Source organism: Carassius gibelio, chromosome A1 (genome assembly GCF_023724105.1).
Source record: "Carassius gibelio isolate Cgi1373 ecotype wild population from Czech Republic chromosome A1, carGib1.2-hapl.c, whole genome shotgun sequence".
Lineage (NCBI taxonomy): Eukaryota > Metazoa > Chordata > Actinopteri > Cypriniformes > Cyprinidae > Carassius > Carassius gibelio.
Genome location: NC_068371.1, coordinates 5973480 through 5996847, shown reverse-complemented (window position 1 = coordinate 5996847; position 23368 = coordinate 5973480). Strand labels below are relative to the sequence as shown.

Sequence of the window (23368 nt, the reverse complement as noted above, 5' to 3'; positions counted from 1 at the left end):
ATGTTTTTTGAGTATGAGCTTAGTATTGTTTCACATATTGCAAGCGGCATTAAAATAAGCCATTCGAGTGGAAAATGAAGTGAATGAAAAAGAAAAGGGCAAGATGAAATATGTAATGTTGTTTATTGGGAACAGTTGCGTGAGTCATAGGGGAACGTTATTATGTCGCTGATTGCGAGAATTAGTTCTTTCATACTGAGAAGAGCACACTAAAAAAGGCATCCATACTATTTGAGCTAGATAAACAGCTTTTAAATACAATAAGGCTCTGAAGAAACTCCACGCAAATCAAAGTGATTGTTGGGACAATCTTGAACCACCATGAAAAGGAAGATTCATGTGATGGAGTGTCTTGAAGAGTTTGGCGCACTAATGGTCCATCCATTATGGTTCCACTTGTGGAATTCAGAGCATTTGGAGTTTTGATCTAGCTTCTGTGCTTCTCTACATGTACCTCTGGAAGTCTGATGCTTTGGAATGCTTTTTAATTCTGAGCTCTAATTATGCATATTTTGACATCTTACAGGTGGATTTTACTGTATGTACATGGTAAAACATATGAATTGTAACTGTGATAGAGATTGACCCAACAATGTTAATTAGGTCATGATTTACTCGACAGCATGTCATTCCAAAACTGTATGGTGCTTTAAAAATGTCTTGCATATCAATTCCTCATATAAAACTATAATCTTTATGATATTTTATAGTGCCTTTGCATCCAGAGTTAAATCTTTAGTCATAGTCATATTCACACATAGTTATCCATGCTGTATCTGTATTTATTAAAATAATAATAATAAAAAAGTAATTCAAAACATGAATTATTATCATAATCAACACTTGTAGTCTTTTACAAGCTAGTCACACTTATACTTTTGATGAGTATTCTGGAAAACTCTCCACTCAAGAACTCAGCGGTGGAAGATGAAACAGAATGAAGTGCTGCACTTCTTCATGCCCTTAACCACAAAAGTACGACTGCTGATTCATTCTCCCGATCTCACTACAGTCTGTTGTTCTCTGGAGGAAATTAGTGGCATTATTGAAAATCCAGTATACCATTAAACCGTTATTGAAGTGTCCCCGGGCATTCTGACTGAGTTTCTGTCTTTAGAATTCAAGGCTAAACCTAATGACTCACTTTAGAGAGAGTGTCATATTCATTCATATATGTTGGTGCGTGTGCGTGTGCTTGTGCGTGTGCGCGTGTGCGTGCGTGTGTGTGTGTGTGTGTGTGTGTGTGTGTGTGTGTGTGCAAAGCCCAAAAAAGTTCAGGGTGGTTTCTCCTTTATATTCCATTGCATATAATATTCTCAGCACATTTTTAATTGCTTCTCATTTGCTTCACAACACCAACATTAATGTGATCGGAAGCTAATGTATCCTGACCTCATACTTTGTGAAATTATAATGCACATGCCATATGTGAATTCACTGATAAAAGCATTCCTAGTTCTCAAAAAAAAAAAAAAAAAAAAAACATATATATAATATATATATATATTTTTTTTTTCCTTATATATTTAATCCTCTCTTTGAGAGAAAATGCCTCCTTCCTCTATTGGGTAGTCTGGTAAATATTTTTAGCTTATTTTGTTTTTTTTTCACTAATTGAACTGAGGCTTACTTCAAAACGAGTGTAATTGTTTAATTGTAGTGAATTGTTCACATTCGCAGGGTTTAAAACAAGCTCCAAAGCCAGGACATTCATTTAATAGACAGTGCCCTTTTTAAAGTGTAGGAGTTGAATTTTAGCATGAGTCAAAAATGACTTTTGAATACAAATACATGTAGGTGGCTGTAATGACCATATTCAGTCATGTATGCTCTTACACAAAGCACTAAATCTGATGTTTGATAGTTAATTGGATGGTGACGTCAGTCTTGACTGTAAAGTAGACATCTGTGACCCTGGTGCACTATGGGTACAATGGATCTGCTCTTCAGAGCATCGCCTCAAAGCCCAGAGCAGAAGTCAACTCTGAATAAATGAACAGTGTGATGAGGAAATCTGCCCACTCAGTGACACCAACACTTGTCCTCACATCTACTGATTCTCTCACTTCATTCACACTGATGCGCTCTTCATTCATTTCCCTGGTTTTCTGTATTTAAACCTCTTTTAGTCACTCTATAAACTATGTATATATGTGTGATCTAAATAAGCTATAGCAGACATTCAATTAACATACTAATGGAATATTTCCACTCCCAAAAAGGAAAATCGCAATTGTTCAAAAATAGGCCAGAAATACTCCTTTCAAGCTCAAAGTTTGCAATGTTCAAATTAAAGGAAAAGTTCACCCGAAAATAAAAATATTCTTAAAATGCATTCACCCTCAGGCCATTCAAGATGTAGATGTGTTTCTTTCTTTATCGGATTTGACAATTTTGGAGAAATTTAGCATTACATTAGTAGCTTATCCGAATGGGTGCCATCAGAATGAGAGTCCAAACAGCTGATAAAAGCATCACAATAATCCACAAGTGACCCAGTCTCTCTCTCAATCTCCAGTCCATCAGTTAATGTGAAAAGTGAAAAGCTGTGTTTGTAATAAATTCATTGTGATTTTTTTATGAGCTGTTTGATTACTTAATGAATCTGATGGCCTCATTCAGTAAAGAGGATTCACTGTTGAACATGTGATGTAATGCAAAGTTTCTTTAAATTGATTTTCTGATGAAGAAGCAAACTCATCTACATCTTGGGTGAACTGGGGTGAGTAGGTTTTCAGCAAATTTCCATTACTGTTCAGAACTCTTTAAGATTTCTTTAAGGCTGTAAATGAATTAGGTTTAATTATATGTGTGTGTGTGTGTGTGTGTGTGTGTGTGTGTGTGTGTGTGTGTGTGTGTGTGTGTGTGTGTGTTTAGAAGAAAAAAGCCCTATGACAGATACAGTACTCCAGTGGAATAATACAGTTGTGTCTTTCTGTGTTAGTGCTGAAAGTGCTTCTAGATGCTGGTTTATTTCATATGAAAATATTCAGCGGTATGGCTGTGTTTAAATGTTAGCAGATGCGTTAACCCAGAGGCGACAGGTGACATGACAGTGATAAATGCACTGGCCTATTTGCTCATATCTTCTTCTTAATGGCTCCCTCCGCACAATCCTTCCATTTCTTTGTTTTTCTGTCTCTGCATTATATGCTGCAAGTAACAACAGCCGCTTTTGGCAGTGTTTAGTTCCTCAGTACTTTATTGCTGTGTTCAAGTCGACTATTGACTTTTTTTATTTATTTAGTGTCACACTGAACATCATAAATTCAATTCAATATTTTGTCTTCTGTAGTGATTTCTTCTCAAATCCATCATATCAAACGTTTCTGTCAGATATATTTTTATCAAAACCGTACATGAATGTTTTCAGGCTTCATTCAAAGTAATGAAATTCAGTGACATATTTCAGTGGTGGTATCTAGGTGGTCCCTATATCGAGATAGGATTTTATGACAATAAAAAATCACCTGAATAAGATAGCGTTCATTGTTCTTAAAGAATGTGTTCATCTCACCTTGAAATGAGTTTTTCCGACTGTGAGTTAATCTAATACGTTATCATTTTTATAACACTTCTTTATACTTTCTATTTAAATATGTAGCCTTAGTAGAGGGATTGAATGCTTTGTGTTTGTACAGTTTTGATTACTGAAGCTTTAGATTTTTTAAGTTAAAAGAATGCTTCACAATTTTTTTCTTCCCATCATACATGGATGCATTCAGACTTAAAGTTCAGTTTGTCCTTCACACAAATATATAATATTATTGTATAGTACACCCAGTACATTATTTAATTTTGATGGAAAAGAGCAGCATTGACATTTTGTGAAATTACTCCTTTTGTGTTTCATGGAAAAAATAAAATAAAATAAAAATCCATAGAGTTTGGAATGACTTGAGGGTGATGATGATGAAACAATTAGTTCACCCAAGTTTTGGGATTTTCTTTAAAGCAATTCTCTGGCAGATTTCAACTGTCAGACTGTGGAGTCTGAGAAGTTTTAGAAAGTTTAAGGCTTTTCATTGAAGCTGCATCCTCTCCGCACTGTTCCTGCACATTTATCAAGCACCGATGAATGAAGGTCCTGTTTGCACTAGATCTAGAGTGGGTTTTCTCCAGAGAGCAAGTGATGTCATTTTACTTGACATGTTCAAGTGTCTCAGCGCTCTTTTCATTGACCCATTGAAGGTCCTGTCACTTACTCTCAGGTTTTCTTTTGATTTTTATTCTAGATTAACCCCTCATCTTTCCATGCATCTGCTTTGACCTTATGGGTTTTTTCCTTGTCTTTGGCTGTTTTCTGTCTGACCTTTTTTCTTTTTTAAGAATCATGGTTTTATTTATTTATTTGCTGTTAAATACAAAGTCAGTGGTGTGTGTGTGTGTGGGGGGGGGGGGTTGTGTTCATGCCATTTATACAATAAAGCATTGCTTATCATAGTGCCGTAGTATTGTATTATACAGTGATACAGCTGTGTGAAAGGAGAACTTGAAAGGTCTATTGTCTGCTTGTTTGTCATCTAATTTTTTTTCTGTCTTTTTCAGAGTTATATCCATGGCAGCAGTCAAGCTCAGTTTGTGGCTGAATCTCACATTATTCTTCTGTTGAATATCCTTTCACATAAAGCCTCTCTCTGCACAATGGACCTTTCACATTGTTTAGTTGATAAAGTGAACTGTAATAACCCACTGACTTCATATAGATCTGTTCATCATTCTGGTAATGTTTAAAATGTAGGATGTGTCACTGTTAAGGTCTGTACATTTACACAGCATTTTCCAGTAGGTAAAGGTTTATTCTCATGTTGTTGTTGTTTTTTTTTTCTCTTTAATAAAATATGATTTAAAATATTTTAATGTTAATCTTGTCAGTGCAGTTTCTGCTAAAATATTTCAATTGACAAAAGTTGACAAAAATGAAAAACATAGAAAAATAATTTATACATATTGCTGACAAAGACATAAGACAATAATAGTGTTCAAATGTTTGAAGACAGTGATGTCTTTATTTATCTATTTATTTATTTTTAGATAAGGAAAAAATTTTCAATAAAAAATTATTCCTTAGGGTGTGTTAATTAATTAAAGAGGAAATAATTTCACAAAGCATTTCTATTTCAAACAAATTCTGTTCTTTTGAACTATATATTTATCAAAAAATCATGAAAAAAGCATCACATAAATAATATTAATTGCAATAAATATTAATACATTAAATTTAAAATGTATTAAAATAGAAAACTGTTTCACTGTATTTAAGTAAATTCACCCTTAGTGGGGATAAGAGATTTCTTTTAGAAACATAAAAAAAATAATAATCTTGTAATACTTCAAAATAAATTATGAATTTTGTTTAATATATATATTTTTATTTATTTTTTTTTTGGGGGGGGGGGGGGGTGTCAGAATCCATCAGGGTGCTCCTGTATGAAATGTTCTTACACATTTCTATGTTCATCCTTATAGAAAATACGAAAAATTCTCTCTCAAAAATTCTCTATACACAGTCTCTCTCCTGTCCGTGTTGGGAATGTCCTCCAGAGTCTAGTTTCTGTGTGAACTTCCCCTGTAATTACAGGGGTTTGTTGACTGTGCCTGATGGGTACAGAATGAGCAGACAGACAGGGACCCTCTGCTACCGTCTGGCTTCTGGCTGCTGGCAGCAGAACACCTCGTGTTTGTCTGTCTTCCTCACATCGACACCTAGCTTTCCCCCCAGGCTAGAGGAGACCTCCCAGCTGAGTGAAGTGTGCTCCGATTTGAAGAGTGTCTTGTTTCCATTGTGTTCACAGTAATTGAAATGTCCAGGTGTGCTACAGCTACAGTATGTTTTGCCAGCCTGAACGGTAATTTTACAGGTACTCTGTAAGCATTGTTGCAGGTCCTGGGTGTTTATTGTACAAACCATCCACATCTATGACCGAAGTCATTCCTTGACTCCCATCTCAGATGCAGCCATCACCATGGGAATGGTCCTTCTGAACGAAGCCGCCACTTCTAAAGGAGACGTGGGAAAACGAAGGAGTAAGTTTCTCTAAATGTTGTTTTTCTTTCGCTCATATTATTATTGTTCATACTTTAAGTTTGTTAGGGTTTTTACAAAAATCTTATAGAATGAAACTCAGAATACATGTTTATCTTAATGATGGTCATAACTAGGTACCAGAGTGTTTTAAAGACTACTGTAATCTATTTGTACTTCACTTGTCCCAAATGTAACTTCAAGCATTCTTACACTACTGGAAAAAAGTTAGTTAATAAAAGTTAAATAATAATAATATATATATATATATATATATATATATATATATATATATATATATATATATTTAGCAAGGACACGTATTAAGCATAAGATTGCTATCTTTAAATCAATTATATTCTTTAGAACTTTCTATTCATCAAAGTATCTTGAAATATATCACTTTGTCCACAAAAAAAAAAACAATAAATAAAATAGAAAACAATTGATGCAGCAAAAATGGTTTCGCACATGGATAATAAGAACCATTATTAATAATTGAGCACCGATAATAATTTATAAAAACTGAGCAATTAATCGGCATATGATAATGATTATTACATAGATATATTCTTACTGAATGGTTGATTTAATTGGTTATTTAGTTAGTTACTTAGTTATACAGTATGTCGATTATTTAAGCTTTTAAATCGTTTATATTTGCTCCCTGACTTTCTCAGATCCAGACTTGAAATCTTTTGGCATTACATTATAAGAATACAATTTCTATTGCATTTTTATTGAAAATATTATAAGCCAAATAAATATGAAATATGAAAAATTATCATCATCATCATTAAAATGGCATCTCTTCTAGTTCAGTGATATTTCCTCCCCACTAGCCTGGTCTCGTTGTTTATACGTAGGTATTAGTATGTAACGTTTACAAGGACAAAACTTAGAAATGCATTTTTGTCATTTTATCAGGGTGGTGTTGGCGCAGTGGATAAGACACATACCTTTTTTGTGAGAGACCCGGGTTCGAATCCACTGTGAGACACCAATGTGTCCCTGAGCAAGACACTTAACCCCTAGTTGCTCCAGAGGCGTGCAACCTCTGACATATATAGCAGTTGTAAGTCTAAGCTAAATGAATAAATGTAAATTTAAATGTTATCGATAAGTGATTTCGATTTATAGACCCCTTAACCTACCCCCAATCCTAAATCTACCAATTTTAGCACATATAAAAAGATATAAAACATTTTTGACTGAAATCTGCAGGGAAGTTACCATTTTAGTAACAATATAGCATTAAATTCCTCTCGCAATAGCAGTCCTCTCTGGCAGAATTCAGTAGTTTTGTGTTAGGAACAGAGCAGAATTTGGAGTTGTTAATGGCTGAAAAAATGATCCAGATGAGAGCCAATGAGCGTTCATATTTCCTGCCATAAAACCAGCCATAAAGTTTCTTGAAGCGGCAACTTTTGAATTGGTAAGTAGTACATCAGTGCGGGTTTTGCTGCTTACGGTCGCTACTCAGGGTAGAGATGAAGATGGTAAAAAAAAAAAAAAAAAACTTGAGTTTAGGAGTGTTCCTCCCAGTGTATTCTTATTATGGCCTACCATCCACCCACAACCTTTGCATGCTGGCATTGAGTCTTTCAAGGCAATAATCACTTGCACAGCGTATAAAACTACTTAAAATACTTTCGTTCTATGATTTAGTCAGAAAGAGCATTCTCAGTATGTTGAAAAAGTCAATTGGATGCACGCTTTGGTTTTAGTATTCTTTAAGAGGCAGACAAGTAGCAACAGTAGCTTATTTTTTCTTTGCATATGGATATTGTTTGTGTTTTTTATTGTGTTGTGCTGTTAAGTATGCGTTTGGAAGCTGATAACTGAGGATGAGTGTGTGTCTTGCATACAGGATGTGTGTGTGGCCTAGTATCACCTCCAGCTTGAGTCTCTGTCCCACTTTCAAGTTTGCGTTATATGACCATCTTTTTTTCCTTTGAGCTTTTCACATCAACCTCGTTTTCATGCCCCTCTCGAAGTGCTTCTCCGGACTTCCCATAAAGACAAGCATCACATCCAGTCCCTGATAGACGAATAGCTTTCCATGTATTATCACTGCATTAGCTGTGGAGACCACTTAATGTGATGGCCTCCATCCCACCTCCAAAGAGTCATCCCGAGCTTTGATATGCTAATGGGATGAGTTATGGGTAATATGTAAATGCTGCGTTACATAAATGCGAGTTATTTTTGGCTTTGTTTCAAACTCACCTCCATGACACATAAGGGGAGAGCTTTTTGTTTCTGATTTTAGACCGCTCAGAAAAAGACGCAAGCTCTTTATGCAATACGCTGGGAGACAAATGTTTGTAATTGCTGTATATGTTTGTCAGCTTAAGTGTAGAATTGTGGTAATTGCAATTTGTGTTTGTGTGGGTGATTGTGTGTAAGGAAGGAGTTTCAGCAGTTATGAATATAGCTCCATTTAAATGTGGTTCACATAGTTTTTCACCCTTCTTGTGCTATTAACTGCTAACTTCCACTCAAATACACAAAGCAGTTTTAATTGAGGTGGACATAGATGTAATGCTGATTTTTAATTTGTTTGGTGAAAAGAATGACCTATTTAAACCTATGCAAATAGTGAATATAATTTAATACATATTTGTGTATTCTTCTTATGAAACCATATTAATCACATGGGTTTTTGCTTGCCACCACACAAATGTACTTTACTGAAAGTTTAAGTTAAGTACACTTAAAAAAACAGTATAGGATTGCTGGTAAATTTTAGTGGTCGACCGATATATTGCCAAGGCCGATATATCGGCTGAAATGTGCCATTTTTCAAATATCGGCATGGGCTGATATGTTTTTCTGTTTGGCCGATGTGTTCTTTTATTTTGACTGCGCACCTGAGCACACACAGTGCTCCCACTCTCACTCTTGTTCATCGTTGTCGTTAACAGTTCTGTCTAATATGGATAGAATCAGTTTAACAAACAAATTTATGTATACAGAAGGTATTATAAAAATTGTTTTTATATTAGGCCTATTAGTAATAGAAGGCAAACATTATAATACTTTCACGTTTGCCGTCACCTGTGAGATCTTGTGAAGTGTGTATTTTTATCCAGCATGATCACGTGTTCTCTGTGTGACGGTCGGTCCGTGTGAATTGAATGCTTTAAACTTTAAACTCGTGATTTCACATAGTGCTGCGCTTTATGCATTTGCCCACTGTCATATTCATGACATTTTCACTGTGTGCTGTATGTAAAAATATTAATTTATTTGTGAAAAATACAGTCATCTAAAGTATAAGTATGTTTATTTTACACATGTATTTTTTAATCCATTGTCAAATGATTTCAAATTTCTTAAATATTAATAATAATAATGAAAAAAAAAAAAAAAAAAAAAAAAAATATATATATATATATATATATATATATATATATATATATATATATATATATCTGTTTTATATCTACATCGGCTGTGAAAAACACATATCAGTTGACCACTAGTAAATTTCACAAATGATTGCAACAAAACTGCAAGTAACATTGAATTAAAGGTAAAATGTTATTTAAATTAAGTAGAAAGTATTTTCTTGTAAAACATACTCCAATAGTCTTTATTTACTCAAATGTTGTTGTATTTATTTATTTTTATTAACCATTTGTTCATTTAATATTTGATATTTTGCAATTTAATAATTTAGTATTTTGATATTTAATATTTATAATGAATTGCAATTAGTCTTTTTTGGCATTTATCTGAATTTTATGAATTGTGACCTTTTTATTTTGAATATAAATCCTGCTGATTCATATCCATCAACTCTTAAATATGTATATTTTGATTGAGTTACTTATACTGAAACAAATAGTTCATAGTACAAATCGTATCGTCCTGAACATGAAAAAACAACAACTTTTGAATCATATCAAAACCCAGCAAATTGTTAAAGTAGTTATATAATTTTTATTTTATTTTATTTTATTTTATTTTAGAATCACTTAACTACAGCTCTTAGTATTAAAAACTTTATTACATCTGCTATTTTTATATACTGATTTTTAAGCTTTTTGACAGAGCATACACTTGAAAACACTGTTCATGCCATTGTAATATTTGAATATTGAAGTAATATTTGAATATGATAAGCTTTTTTTTTAAATTGTGATTTGGTGTTTGCTTTAAATTATAAATCTTGCCAATTCTTATCTGTCAATCTAGAAATCTAACATTTAAATCATTTAATCATATAAATCTAACTAATTGCAGTTGTATACATTAGTTTGTAATATTTAAAACATATACATATGAATCATGGATCAATTTGATTGGCAACCCCAAAATGTGCAACCTAATAATCTATAGCCATCTTTATTCACCAAAGATGGTGTCGCATTATGTGATATTCTCATGCATTAGCCATGCTTAAAGCAGATCTGATGTGGCATTCCATTTACACAGAACCAAAGCCTAAATCCTGCAGTAAGCTCTGGTATTTCTTCAAGCAAATGCAAATCGTGGGTTTCACAATAAAATATTTTTATATAAGATTAAACTTCATCTAGACAGGTGAATGTTTTAAAATGATTTATAACCTTCATAAAGCCCACATTAGAGGTTGGTTTAGCGACACGCACCTTCTTGACTTCCTCTCTCCAGAGGTGCTGTCTCACATTTCCCCCTACACCACCCAAATTTGCCGCGGCCATCATCTGCCACGCCAGGGCTGTGGCATGGTCAGAGGTCACGTTAGTACAGCGGAAAATTAAACCGGCGGTGGCACCTCGTCTGCCCAGCACTGGGCTTTCCCTACACCTGTCACTTTAATTGACCATTATGCATATATGAATCTACATTATTATAATCTCATCAGTCAGTCTCAAAGATGTTTGGTGGGGTGAAAGGTCATTTTATGGAGAAAGGGACTGAAGATGAATAGAGTATACGTAATGAAAGGGGGACAAGAGAAAGGTTGCATGCCCAACTCTAAGCGCTTCCCTTGAGGTGTGAGTGGAGGAGGAAGAAGACCCTGCAGCTGAGGAAGATGTTTGCTCTGTAGGCACTGCTGGGTGAGCCTCTCTCAGCCACTGGAGGTACACACAATGGGCACACTGACTCATTTTTGTGATGGGGTTAGAGTAATAATTTCTGACTGATGTGTGTGTCATGCATATATCAAGCTTTGGTGTGACCGCCCTTTGCGTTTCAAACAACTTTTGTCCTAGGTACACTTCCATGTGGTAGAAGGACAATACTAGCGACAATGAGCAGATAGAATAAGAGGTATCTCTGTAAACAAGCAAGTAATCGATCACGTGCCTGCTTTAGGAGGAGTTGGTGATGCAGGATGGGTGAGCGCCTGTCTGTGTGATAGATAAGCGTTTGAAAAGCTCTCTTGACTCAAGTGAGTGTCTGTGCAATAGACTAGTCCCTGAAAAGCTGTCGTAGCATGCATCTTTCTGACAGACTTAGGCAAGAGACTCTACTATAGATGAGCTTTAATGTCTTGCTTAAATGGTAATGGGAGTAGTTACAGATCAGTTGAGCATCAGATAATGGCTGGCTGTCACGCCATGGTCTGCCAGAACTACACTTAAGCTCGATTCAGTCATTTGTGTAGCATTTATATCATTAACTTTTTTTGTAACTTTTCTAAAGAAACGCTTTTTTCAAAGTTGGCTTTGATATAACAACCTTATATAAGACTGCATTTATTTGATCAAAAGTAATGTAAAAACAGAACTACTGTGAGATCACAATTTAAAATTACTGTTTTCCATTTGAATATATTTTAAAGTGAAATTTATTCCTGTGATGCAAAGCCGATTTTCAGAAGCCATTACTCCAGTCTTCAGTGTCACATGATCCTTCAGAAATCATTCTAATATGCTGATATTTACATTTCGAAAAAAAAATGTGTTCAAAACGAGTGACATTCGTTCTGCTCTCTCTGATCATTTGTTCCTCCAAAAAATAAAATTAAATAAAATCTGCAGGCGCCCCTGTGTGATTTACAGACAATCCACCACTGAAATTCAGGACCTGATTAAATATAACTATTATAGATTTGTGAAATGAAATTGCTGTTTTAAATTTTCATGGTTTTTCCAGTTTTTTTATGACCGTACGAACCCTAATAAAAGCAACTGATGCATGGTTATCACTTAAACTGGTCCACCAATGTAATTGCATGAATGTTACCTTTTCCTCCTCTAATCACATTGCTGGATCTGTTACCCCACTTTGTTCAAGGACCTTGCAATTTACAAATTAAGCTCTGGTGTAAAGCTTTTCTGTTTTTTTATGCAGCTTAGCTACAGTAATAGCTGAATGTTTTATTAAAAGTGGGGTGAACATGTCCCCCGCATATTCTACACCCATGGGTTATACATGTCTCTCATTCTGCACCAATACAAATGTGTGCATGCATTGCACTTGTTTTGCTTATGTTAATTGCGTTAGACCTAAAGCCAAACCAAAGATTATTCAGACACCTTCAACATTTCACACATTATCACAGTTTATTTGTGATAGTTCGGAAAATGGTAATAAATTATGACAAGAACTCAGTTAAACTGTGTCAGAACAAATTTATCTTTATAATGTCAGATAATACTTAAGCAAAACATGGTCAGGTCATAGTGTCTGAATAATTTTTGGTCCGAAATGTTAATACATTTTACTAGTAGTCCACTGAATGAAGAATTCTGGGGTATAATATGTCACAATTTACTATATTTTGCTTTCCTCACATAAAATAAGAAAACAGCAAAAAAAAAAAAAAAAAAACGCTAAATTTCACAAAAAATGTTCATCGCTGTTACAGTATTTATGTTTAACCAGTGGTTCCCTGCATTATCAAAGAAAATATCTTGTGTTTACAGTACTGAGCTGCTGCAATGGAGCATATATATTTATTGAAAATCATTTGTTGAATTTAGAATTTTTTTGTTTACAGCACTGTTCTACTTAAAATAAGTGAATATTCAAATTCACTCTATGCCAGAGGGTGGTGCTTTTAGAGCAGTAGAATTATAGCCTTTACATTTAAAGAAAACACTATCTCATTACAGGCAATATACTGAGCACTTTCCCCTCCAAAATTTGAGTCTACAGGTATGATTTAAACACCATAAATGACACAAACTGTCATAGATCCAAACTATCACTTAACCAAGTTTATTTTGAAACATGCCGTGCTCACGTTGAATTAATCGTAACATAAAGACATGTACACAGAATAGCTCTCATGCTAGGCTTCTTTACTAGCGCATTCTACATTCCGCTTACAGTATATACAAAATGTGTGGGGCAAACCTAGTATATTCACAACATATACAAGCCCCTGTTTGGGACAGACAGTTTAGAGGAAAAAGCCCATTATACAGCACTAGCATTGGTAAAGAAAGCAGTTGGAGTATTGAATTAGGCTCATCATCATAAAGGCAATCTATTGTACGCTGCACCATAAATAATAAAATAATCAATAAAAACCAGTGCAAAACCTAGCGAGGAGTGACAGTTTTCAATGTTCTTCAACAAAAACTTTAATGAAAAATTAATTTGGCAAGCATTGTGTACATAAAGTATAAAAACAAGGTAAACAGATGTGCTTTAAAAGTGTTCACTACAGGAGGCTAGTGAATGGCAGCAGATACAGTAGGTGGTCCAGATGTTTGGTACGTAAACCAAAAAAGCAGATATTTTGGGGTCTAAAGCAATGTTGGATCCAATTGACTTTCACTGTATGAACAAATAACCTAAATGTCATCTTTTTGGGGTGAACAATTACTTTAATAGAATTTTGGACATTTTTTACTTCAGTAAGTACACTTGCACAGGCTGCAAAATAAACCTCTGGTGACTTAAAATGTTAATTACTACTATGCAGAAGAAGAATACTTGCACAGCGAGTGGTTGATCAAACCCAGCGGTTGTCATGGAAACACAGACTCAAAGCATTTGAAATAGGAAGATGCTAAATGAAGATTGTCAGAGTAGCGACTCTTTAGTTTCAAACACCACTCCCCCGCAGAAACATTTACGGCAAGCTGCTCCATCCAGTCAAATGTGATTGCACCAGTGCGCCGTTATTCCGCAACAATGCATTAGTTACCCTGTGACACAGACGACCCTGAAAGTAAATGTTTAGCAGTTCTTAAATGTCACATCACAGTCAGTCATTCTCATCAGTTTTGTATAATACAGAGTTCTATTGCGGCTACTGCGGAGTGTCTTCTGGGAAGGCTTTTGTTACGTGTCAGGGAAATGATAATAGGCTCGAGAACATCAAGGTCTCAGAGTAAACGTTGTTGCATGAAGCCTTGAAAACAAGTCTTTGGGGAAGTTCATTAGATGCTGAAACTTTAAATTAAAAGCTCACTGTGTGTGTATTCTGAGTGTGTGATCCCAGGATAAGAGGGTGTTTCTGGATGACTAATCTGGAGAGGAACAGTGCTGGCGGTGTGGTGTAATTGGAGGTGCCCCTCTTTTGAGGAGGTTAACACACTTTGATTAAGCTTTGATTAGCTTCTCATTCAGCTAAACAGCAGCTGCCACTGCCTCGCTCTTTAATATGTTTACTACTTACACACTGACTCTTGCGTGCACACACACACACACACACACAGACACACTCAGACTTTAGAAACCATACTGTGCTTTTAAACGACCCAGGATTTTCTTCTCTGTACAAGAACAATATATCTACAAGGGCTGTACTAAATAATGTAAACACCTGGGAAATAATTTTAATATTTGATTTTGTATTATAGTGTTTTATCACCCTTTGCCTTTAATACAGGCTCCCACCTTCTCTGAATAGATTGCACAACTTCTAAATGGTCTCCAGTTAAATGTTGTCTGTGGTTGTTGTTTTTTTCTTCTTCTGTGGAAACAAGTAGTCTTCCGGTAGTTTTTTTGTTGTTGTTGTTTTTTTTGTTTTTTTGGACCTTATTAGTCCTTATTAGTGATCTCTGTTTATGTTGTAATAATCGTAAAGACACCAAAGTTTCTTAAAACACCAAAAATTGTTTGGGAGTCTGAAACAGCTTGCCAAAGTTTTCCAGGTTCCAAGTTTACATAAAAAAGATTACATGGTTCCTGTTGGTTGGATCTTCTCCAATCAAAAATAATTTAACTCTTCTCCAGATCATTTATTCTGTTCAGTCGTGAGTAAAAACATGAACACACTGGAAAACTGCTTTATAGTAAAAATTGAAGTAGTAATTGTAATTGAAAGCAGAACACTCATACTGCTCATTCATGTTTAATATTGTAAAGGTGCTTGCTTTAAAGCCATCTGGATATATAAGGTGCTATATAAATAAACATGATGAGACTTGACTGGAGAACATAATTGCAGAGCTTGTGCGATATCCACATCGCTGTGATCAGATGCTTTCTTAACTGCTGTTTTCTCAACACTGCCATATTTGTTTTATGTCTATTTTGTTATTGACAGTAAAGTGTGCAGCACTTATTCACTTACATATTCATTTAATAGCCGCTTCCAGCATCGTGGGAGGTGGTGGAATTTTTGCTAACCGAAGAATGAAAAATAACTTTACTTGAGTATATCGAGGCCTTAAGCGTGAAGGATCAATATGTTTTCCACTTGCAGTGTTATTTGTCACTATTTTAAAACTGGTAAATAAATGCTTTAAAATCTTCTTCTCACGAACAGCTTATGAAATTCTAGATTTGATGTTTGAAAATAGATTTGGTGAGTTTTGGAAGTGAGTTTTAGATTTGGAATAAGAAAATAAAATATACAATTTTCAATGCAATTCTATAGACTTGATAAATGTTAAGTATAGGTTATCATTTTACAACCAGATATTAGTTTAAGAATGTGACCTAGCCTTCAATAAATAGTTGCATTGTCCAATCAGAGTTCTTCACCACAATCTAAAAAAGAAGGCTGAAGATGGAATTTCCTGACTCTCTTGGATGCAATAAAGATTGCATTTGTCAGCAGTGCATAAGTGGGTGTGATTATACATATGCATGCTAAAATCAGCAAATTCTCCGGGAATACTGTGCAAAGGATATTGAGGAGCTGCAGTATTTATGCAGATGGTTTATTTTATTTCCCTTCATAAAATCAGCTGTTTTTTTTTTTTTGTTTTTGTTTTTTTCTCCAGTAGCACAATATTTATGGCTTCATTTACTAATCTTTAAAATCACTTTATAACGTGACTCAGCAGGTTATCAGATTTTTGGCACCGTTTTATCTAAGGGACAAAGCTGCTGATTCAGCATGTTTTAGAAGCATTTAAGTAGCGATTATTGTTTCATTCATTAGTAATGGATTAATTTAAGATGGCTTTTTGGGATTAGCTCTTAGATCAAAGTTCATGAAAAGCGATTTTTCACCAATGGCTTAATCCTATTATATAATACCATTGAAGCATACTAATTAAGTTTAATCAATGTAAGCATTATTCAGCTCATTAATAGAGTGTCACTCACTGTGCTTTTTTTTTTTTTTCTTACAGTTATCTGTCTTGTTGGACTTGGTTTAGTGGTGTTCTTCTTTAGCTTTCTTCTGTCCATCTTCAGATCAAAATATCATGGATATCCTTACAGGTGAGATCTATCAGTGTTGAAACTCACTCTCGTTGTATTTAAGTATTTGTCCTTGTAATATAACTTTAGCTTAGATTTGTATGTATCACTCTGCTTTGACTTTTACAGCAATATTCTTGATTCTGCAGCATCTGTTGATTATGCCTTTTGTTATCCCACAAAAAAAAAAAATTCAATTAAACAATTTGCATCATTGGATTAAATTTTCAAAGAAAAAAAAAAGTTTCACTCACTGATGCATTCATTGACTGCTCATTGATTTGTTTAGTGAATAAAATTTTGATCATTAAAAAAAAAAAAAACATTTCTTTAATTAAAAAGTTCACTTTAGCAATCAACTTTTGGGGTTTACTTTGCTTCTTAAGTAAGTTGAACTAAGGATATGTTGCTATATAGTCAGTGTTTGGAGAAAGAAAAGCCAGCAAAGTCTTCACAAGCTTCACTGAATGAAAAATGAGTCAGTGGATGGAAGTAAACAAGAATGTTTTGTTTCCATAACAGATTCTTTTAAAAGCACTGAAATGTATTCTAACTGGAACATTCCTTTTACTTGCTGTAGCGTTCATGTACATCAGCCTAGGCAGAATAGCTAGCTAATGAATCAAATAAAATGCATTAAATGTACAGCAACTGTGGTTGCTGCTGGTAATTGTAGAGACTCCGGCCAATTACCTTTTTCAGTCTTTAGAGGTCTATACTCATAATGATTAGACGGTGACGTCACTTCCAGTCAGCAAGCATTTCATCATTCACACTCTTCTCTTTTTCCTTCTCACTCTTTTTCAGCTTCCTGATTAAATAAGATCATGCCATGGGAAAAAAGAGATGTCGTTCCACTGGGATTTCATGGATGAATTAAACTACAGCTTGACTGTAAAGCACTGCATGTGTGACCTAAGATAAATAAACTAAACTATTACCCACTGCCATGCACTGTGTGATCTGTCCATTGAAGTCAAATGAATAGTTTTCTTGCTTATATGACCAGTTTTCCTTTTTAATTGCAAATTTAGGATTGTATCCTGAATGTTTTGTGGGGAGTATGTTCGTGCATTCTTCTATGTGTGTGTGTGTGTGTGTGCGTGAGGCTGTTATTTGTTATTGCCATTTATGATACCTCTCTTGAGGCCATCGTGCATCCCTCAGCAGATTGTGTCCTCTTTTTGTCCCCTTCAGTCGCTTTTTTTTCTTCCTTATAACTGGCTTCTCCCTTTCTCTCTCTCGCTCTCATTTTAAATCTGTGAAGGAATATTCAAATATTTGATTTTTCCCCTTTTTATTTAAGCTGGGTCGTGAAAGGGGCTTGTAATCTTCTTTATTAAAACCAACTATGCTACCACCGATCCAATTAAATTTGTTCCGATATCAGAACTAACATATTTATTGAACTTCAAACAAGAGAACTGGGTGATCACGTCCATGACATTTTTCTTGAAAGCCGCATATTTCCTTAAAGGATGTTATCTAAATTAGCTGTCATCATAGACAATAATGTCAGCCAATGCCTGCAAGCTTCTAATACACATTTATTGGCACATCTACTTCATTGAAACTTTTTTTTTTTTTTTTCAAAGAGCATTTAATTAGTGATTCTAAGATCAAATAATTTATCTCGCCATTTGACATCTGTAACACAGCCTAATTTAGGCACCTAAGCCTTTTTTGTGTTAAGAGCAAAAATATATTTACTTCAAATATGCTAATGCTATATTTAAATCTCAATTAATAAAATAATGAAAGTGACGTGACATTCAGCCAAGTATGGTGACCCCTTGCTCAAGGGCACCTAAGTCATGGTATTGAAGGTGAAGAGAGAACTGTACATGATCTCCCCACCCGCCCCCAGAATTCCTGCCGGCCCGGGACTCGAACTCACAACCTTTCGTTTCGATTGGGAGTCCGACTCTCTAACCATTAGGCCACGACTTCCCCCAAATAATTTGTTGAGTGTATCAATGCACATGGTGTGTGGTGTATATTTGGAAATCGATTCAATAGAGAAATTATCATTTGCACGTTTTTATAATGATTTATAATCCACAGTAAATCCATTTTTCATGTGCCCCACAAACGTAAGCACGTGGTGCTGCACAGCTAGACATTATAGTGTTGATAACAGTGCTGTTGTTGACGCTCAGTTGAATTAGTAGCTTCGAGCAAATATGAAAAGAGGATATTTGGCATCAAATCAGAACTAGAACAGGCTGGCAGTAATTCGTCTTTAGCTGTCGAAGGACATTTGCGTCCACCACTTCATCCTTCATTTGTGCAGAGAAGAGATGGCAATTCAATTTGTACTTTTCCCCCCATTCTTTTTCTTCACCGTTCACTTATACCTAAAAGGAACTCCTGCTCCCCGTTACCTCAGTGTCTCTATTTGTTGGCGTACTTCAAAAGATGGATTTTGCAGGTTGTTGAACAGACAGAAGACAAAGGTAATTAGGACAGATCTTTTCTACAGATAAATACAGTAGCAACACATGCAGGTTCAAGATTCAAGATTTGTATTCGTCACAAACATGATTATATAGAGCATATATAACCAGCAGTGAAATGTGAGTCAGGTCCGCTCCATGGACAGTGCAATTATTAAAGAATACATAAATATAGGAAAATATCTGAAAATATCTTCTTTTGTGTTCCACTGCAAAAAGTCATACAAGTTTGGCACCACATGAGGGCAAATAATGACACCATTTTTGTTCATAAAGTTTCCTAAAGTTCTGTGCTCCTAATGGTTCTTGAGTTGTAGGAGAAGCCACACTGCACTGTAGGTTACTACTAATCACAATGGTTATTATTTGGCTGCAAACATATCAATTTAGTGATCAAAGACTGCAGATTTTGGCCTAGGATCAGATAATTATTTTTTTTTTTTATCACATTTTCAAAATTTTTCTCAGATGGCCAAATCATGGCCAAAATCATGTACCCAGCTTTAAAGAGATACTCCAACCCAAAATGAAAATGTTGTCATTAATCACTTACCCCCATGTCGTTCCAAACCCGCAAAAGCTTTGTTGGTCTTCGAAACACAATTTAAGATATTTTGGATGGTTGGGCTAGTGACTGTCCCATAGACTGCCAAGAAAAATACACTGTCAAGGTCCAGAAAAGTATGAAAAGCATCATCAGAATAGTCCATCTGCCATCAGTGGTTCAACCGTAACGTTATGACGACAATACATTTTGTACGCGAATAAAACTTTATTCGACAATTTGTCAACTCTGTCTCTCTCTTCATAACTGTAGTGCCATTTTGCAGAATATGAGCTGAACGCAGGCAGCATATGCTCTTCTGTGTCAGCCGTGCCTCAAGGATATGTTTTCTATGTGTATTTACGCTTTGAAAAAAAAAACAAAAAAAACAGCACATCCTTATGGTGTATCCCTTTTAAAGAAAAAAAAAAGAAAGAAAAAAGATTGAATTTCACACTATTCATGCCAGCTTACAGTTGCCAGAGTCATTCATTTTTGAGAACATGTGCAACTTTATGCAAATGAAGAGCAATTAACCAACCAATGGAAGTGTAGATAATGATACATCAGTTTAGAAGGAATGCCTGTTAAAACATCTAAAAAACTACACTAACAGTTGTTTGCTGTTGCACAGAGACCTAAAGCCAGTTATTTGCAATGAGCATTAAATTTATGCAAATGAGCAGAAATTATTTGTGGTGCCTACCAATGGAAGCAGAGGGTGGAGCTCTGTCAGTGTGAACGGCCCCTAAAGTAAAGAGGTTTCAAGAGGATTTATCTCTCCATCAAGTTGCACGTGGTTCAGACGCGGGTGTTGCATCACATGAGCATTATGATGCAGATGACTCATAGTCTCAATAAAAGCCAAGAAGATATTAACTCATTATGTTTTAATTTTGTCACAGTAGGTGGTGTCACATAGCAGATAAAACTCTTAATAGCTGCCAGCACACTGTCATCTTACTTTCGAGTACCTATCCTCAAGGGGATAACTGTATATATACATATATACAATCGAGGGACTCATAAACACAATTTGCATTTCCCTCTCATGTCCTCCAAAAATAACCTGAGGAAGTAACATTTAATTGCAAGGCTTGTTATTTATTTATATATTTCCCTGCAAATAACAGGATGTTTTGAAGTTTCAAAGAGTGTAATTACACAGGTACACACACCCACACACACTCCTTCAAATCAAAGGGGACTTTAGACGCTGAGACCCTTGGCTAACTGATGCTTTGCTGGACTTCCAAGTTATAATAAACCTGGCTCTGAGCAACACTGCATGTGTTTCATAGAGCTGTTCAGTTTGCAGTACTAAAAACAACATGAAAATTGGCAGTTTTGAGCCATGGTTTCCCTCGGGAACTTCCTAATGATGTTTCGGGTAAAATAAGTTTGTTGTTAGCATTACTTGAACAGACTTACACATTTTTGTTTCTTGAATTTCATACTTCAGACATGAATTCTGAGTTGCTAAATAAGGACACAAATTGGAAAACTGTTGTAGCCTAGTTTGTATTTGCCAACCTGTTAGCAGATTAGGAAAATGCACAGCAAATTATGAATTGCACCATGTAATTTATTTTGGTTATTTATTTTAATTTTATATATATATATATATATATATATATATATAATGTATAGCATTACTACTTGCTGTAGTGTAATATCAAGTCTCACAAACTGATTATCGGCATTATATTTATCAACTACATTATACTTTATTAAATGAAACTAAATTGTCAGTTTTATCAAACCAAATAAAAGGATTCCTCTGTTTTGTCTCTCTCCCTCACACACATACTGACGGCCAAGAGAGGAGAGGGCCTCACTTCCAAATCTGGATTCAATTTATAGTTAAATCAACACTAATTAATCATTAATTAATTAAAGTGCTTAGCTGGAACAAACTACTTTCATGATCCATGAAGTCTCTGGGGAGAATATTTCTCGTTTTCTTCACTTAAAACATGCCACATTAAAACACTGCATTGGTCTACTCGATGTTTTGCTTGCTGAAATCCCCAGATGTGTACAATTTTAAATAACACTTGGTTTGATACCAAAAATGGCTCAAATCAGTATGAGTTAGCCATGTTTGATTGATTCAATCCACCCACACTATTTCACCACATGACATGAGACAGATTGCTAATTGTTTAAAATTAGTATGTGTTCTTTTTAAAAGGCATCGGCAGCCCGTGTCATTGAAGACTAATGCTAACGGCAGCCGAATATGATGCAGTCGGTAGCGTTCGCTGAGCTGAGGGACCCCATCACACAGTCTTAGCGTGGATATGCTTCAGTGATAACCAAAGAGACAAGCTGCTCTGGTGCTGCCATTGTGATGACATGTTTAATAGGCAGTCCTAATGACACACACACATCATGGGAGCTGTTGGGAAGGCAAGAAGTCACAGAAGTGACAGAATGCCTGAAAAACTTCAATGATTCAGTACTGTTATTTGCATCTTTTCCCCATATCTGTCGTATCTGAGACTAGTTTTCCACCTGATCGAATGGAATTGCTTATAGAAGAGAAACAATGGGAGATTACTTTCTCAGATCTAAGAAAACAACATGACCTCACTGGGAGGAACCCAAGCCTTGAGTGCCAGGATAAATTGTACCTTTGAGAATGAGCCACCCACCTGCATGTCAAGAAACAAATACAGACCCCCTCCAAGCCAGTCATTATAATAAATGGTGGTATGAAGACAAATGAAGTTAGACTGGTGCAAGCAAGCAGAAGAGAAAGTAGTGGTATTTCAGTCGTGACCTCCTTTACACTTGGAATTACTCTAGGCTCTACTGTTTGCACTCTGTGATTCATAAACATTTCATCATATGTATGAAAGCGTGTCCCGATGAATAATAATAAAAGAAATGGAAATGTAATAAAAGACTCACTGGATTACTCGTTCATTGTATCCATCTTCATGTAAAAGCAACAATATTTTAGTATTCACTTAACTGGCAAACGAATAAGGTGAATGTTTGCCTTTTCTTGTAGCGATTGCTGGTCCTCAATAAACTGCATATATCATGTACATTTAAGAATTATTTTTGCCTTTTCAAAAGAGCCTAAAGAGATGGTCTTCATGCAAATAAAACTATTTATTTTAAAAAAAAAATGCTAACTGAAACAAAACTGAAATGAAAGCAAATTTTAGATGAAAAACCTGAACCTGAAATAAAATAATAATAATTTGACAGGAAAAAAATGACTGTCAAATTAGAAAGAAAAAAGAAAGAAAAATTTGAAACGTTGAAATTGCTGAAAAAAAAAAACATTTTCAAATGTATCCACCTAATTGGCAAACAAATAATTTTTACTTAATGTTTAATTTTACTTACAACAACAACTTAAAATAGTTTTTGGTAAATGAAACAAAACAATAAATAAAAATACACATTTTAGATGAAAAACTTGAGAATTTTTTTTTTTAAATGAACATTAGTTGCCCTGATAATTATTTAAATAAGTTCAATTTAATAAGTTCTAAAATTATGAAATTGAAATGAAAATAAAGCTTAAAAGAAATATTTGGAGGGGGCAGTCAAAAGTAATAAACATTACAATACTATAATGTCACGCAGCAACCATGTGATCATAAATGGACTGTATGCACGTATATACACCATATCTAGCACACACACATACACTGCACGCATCGTTAACATGGTCTGTTTGCCGGCACTGACATCATGTATACACAGACCTGTATAATGAGTGTTCGAATGTATTGTGTATTATGTGTTTAAGATATGTGAGGGTACGATGTG

The 23368-nt window shown here is 35.0% G+C and overlaps 1 protein-coding gene across 1 annotated transcript in view; it reads left to right on the top strand.

Annotated features, from left to right (window-relative positions):
- tusc3 (tumor suppressor candidate 3) overlaps window positions 1–17526 on the top strand; it is a 73275-nt gene extending 55749 nt beyond the window's left edge. The window contains exons 7-10 of the mRNA XM_052571140.1: window positions 4549–4614; window positions 5955–6027; window positions 16507–16597; window positions 17384–17526. Of these exons, the coding sequence (XP_052427100.1) occupies window positions 4549–4614; window positions 5955–6027; window positions 16507–16597; window positions 17384–17399 (246 nt within the window). The 3' untranslated portion in view covers window positions 17400–17526. The remainder of the gene's footprint in view (window positions 1–4548; window positions 4615–5954; window positions 6028–16506; window positions 16598–17383) is intronic.
- The last annotated feature ends 5842 nt before the right edge of the window (window positions 17527–23368 follow it).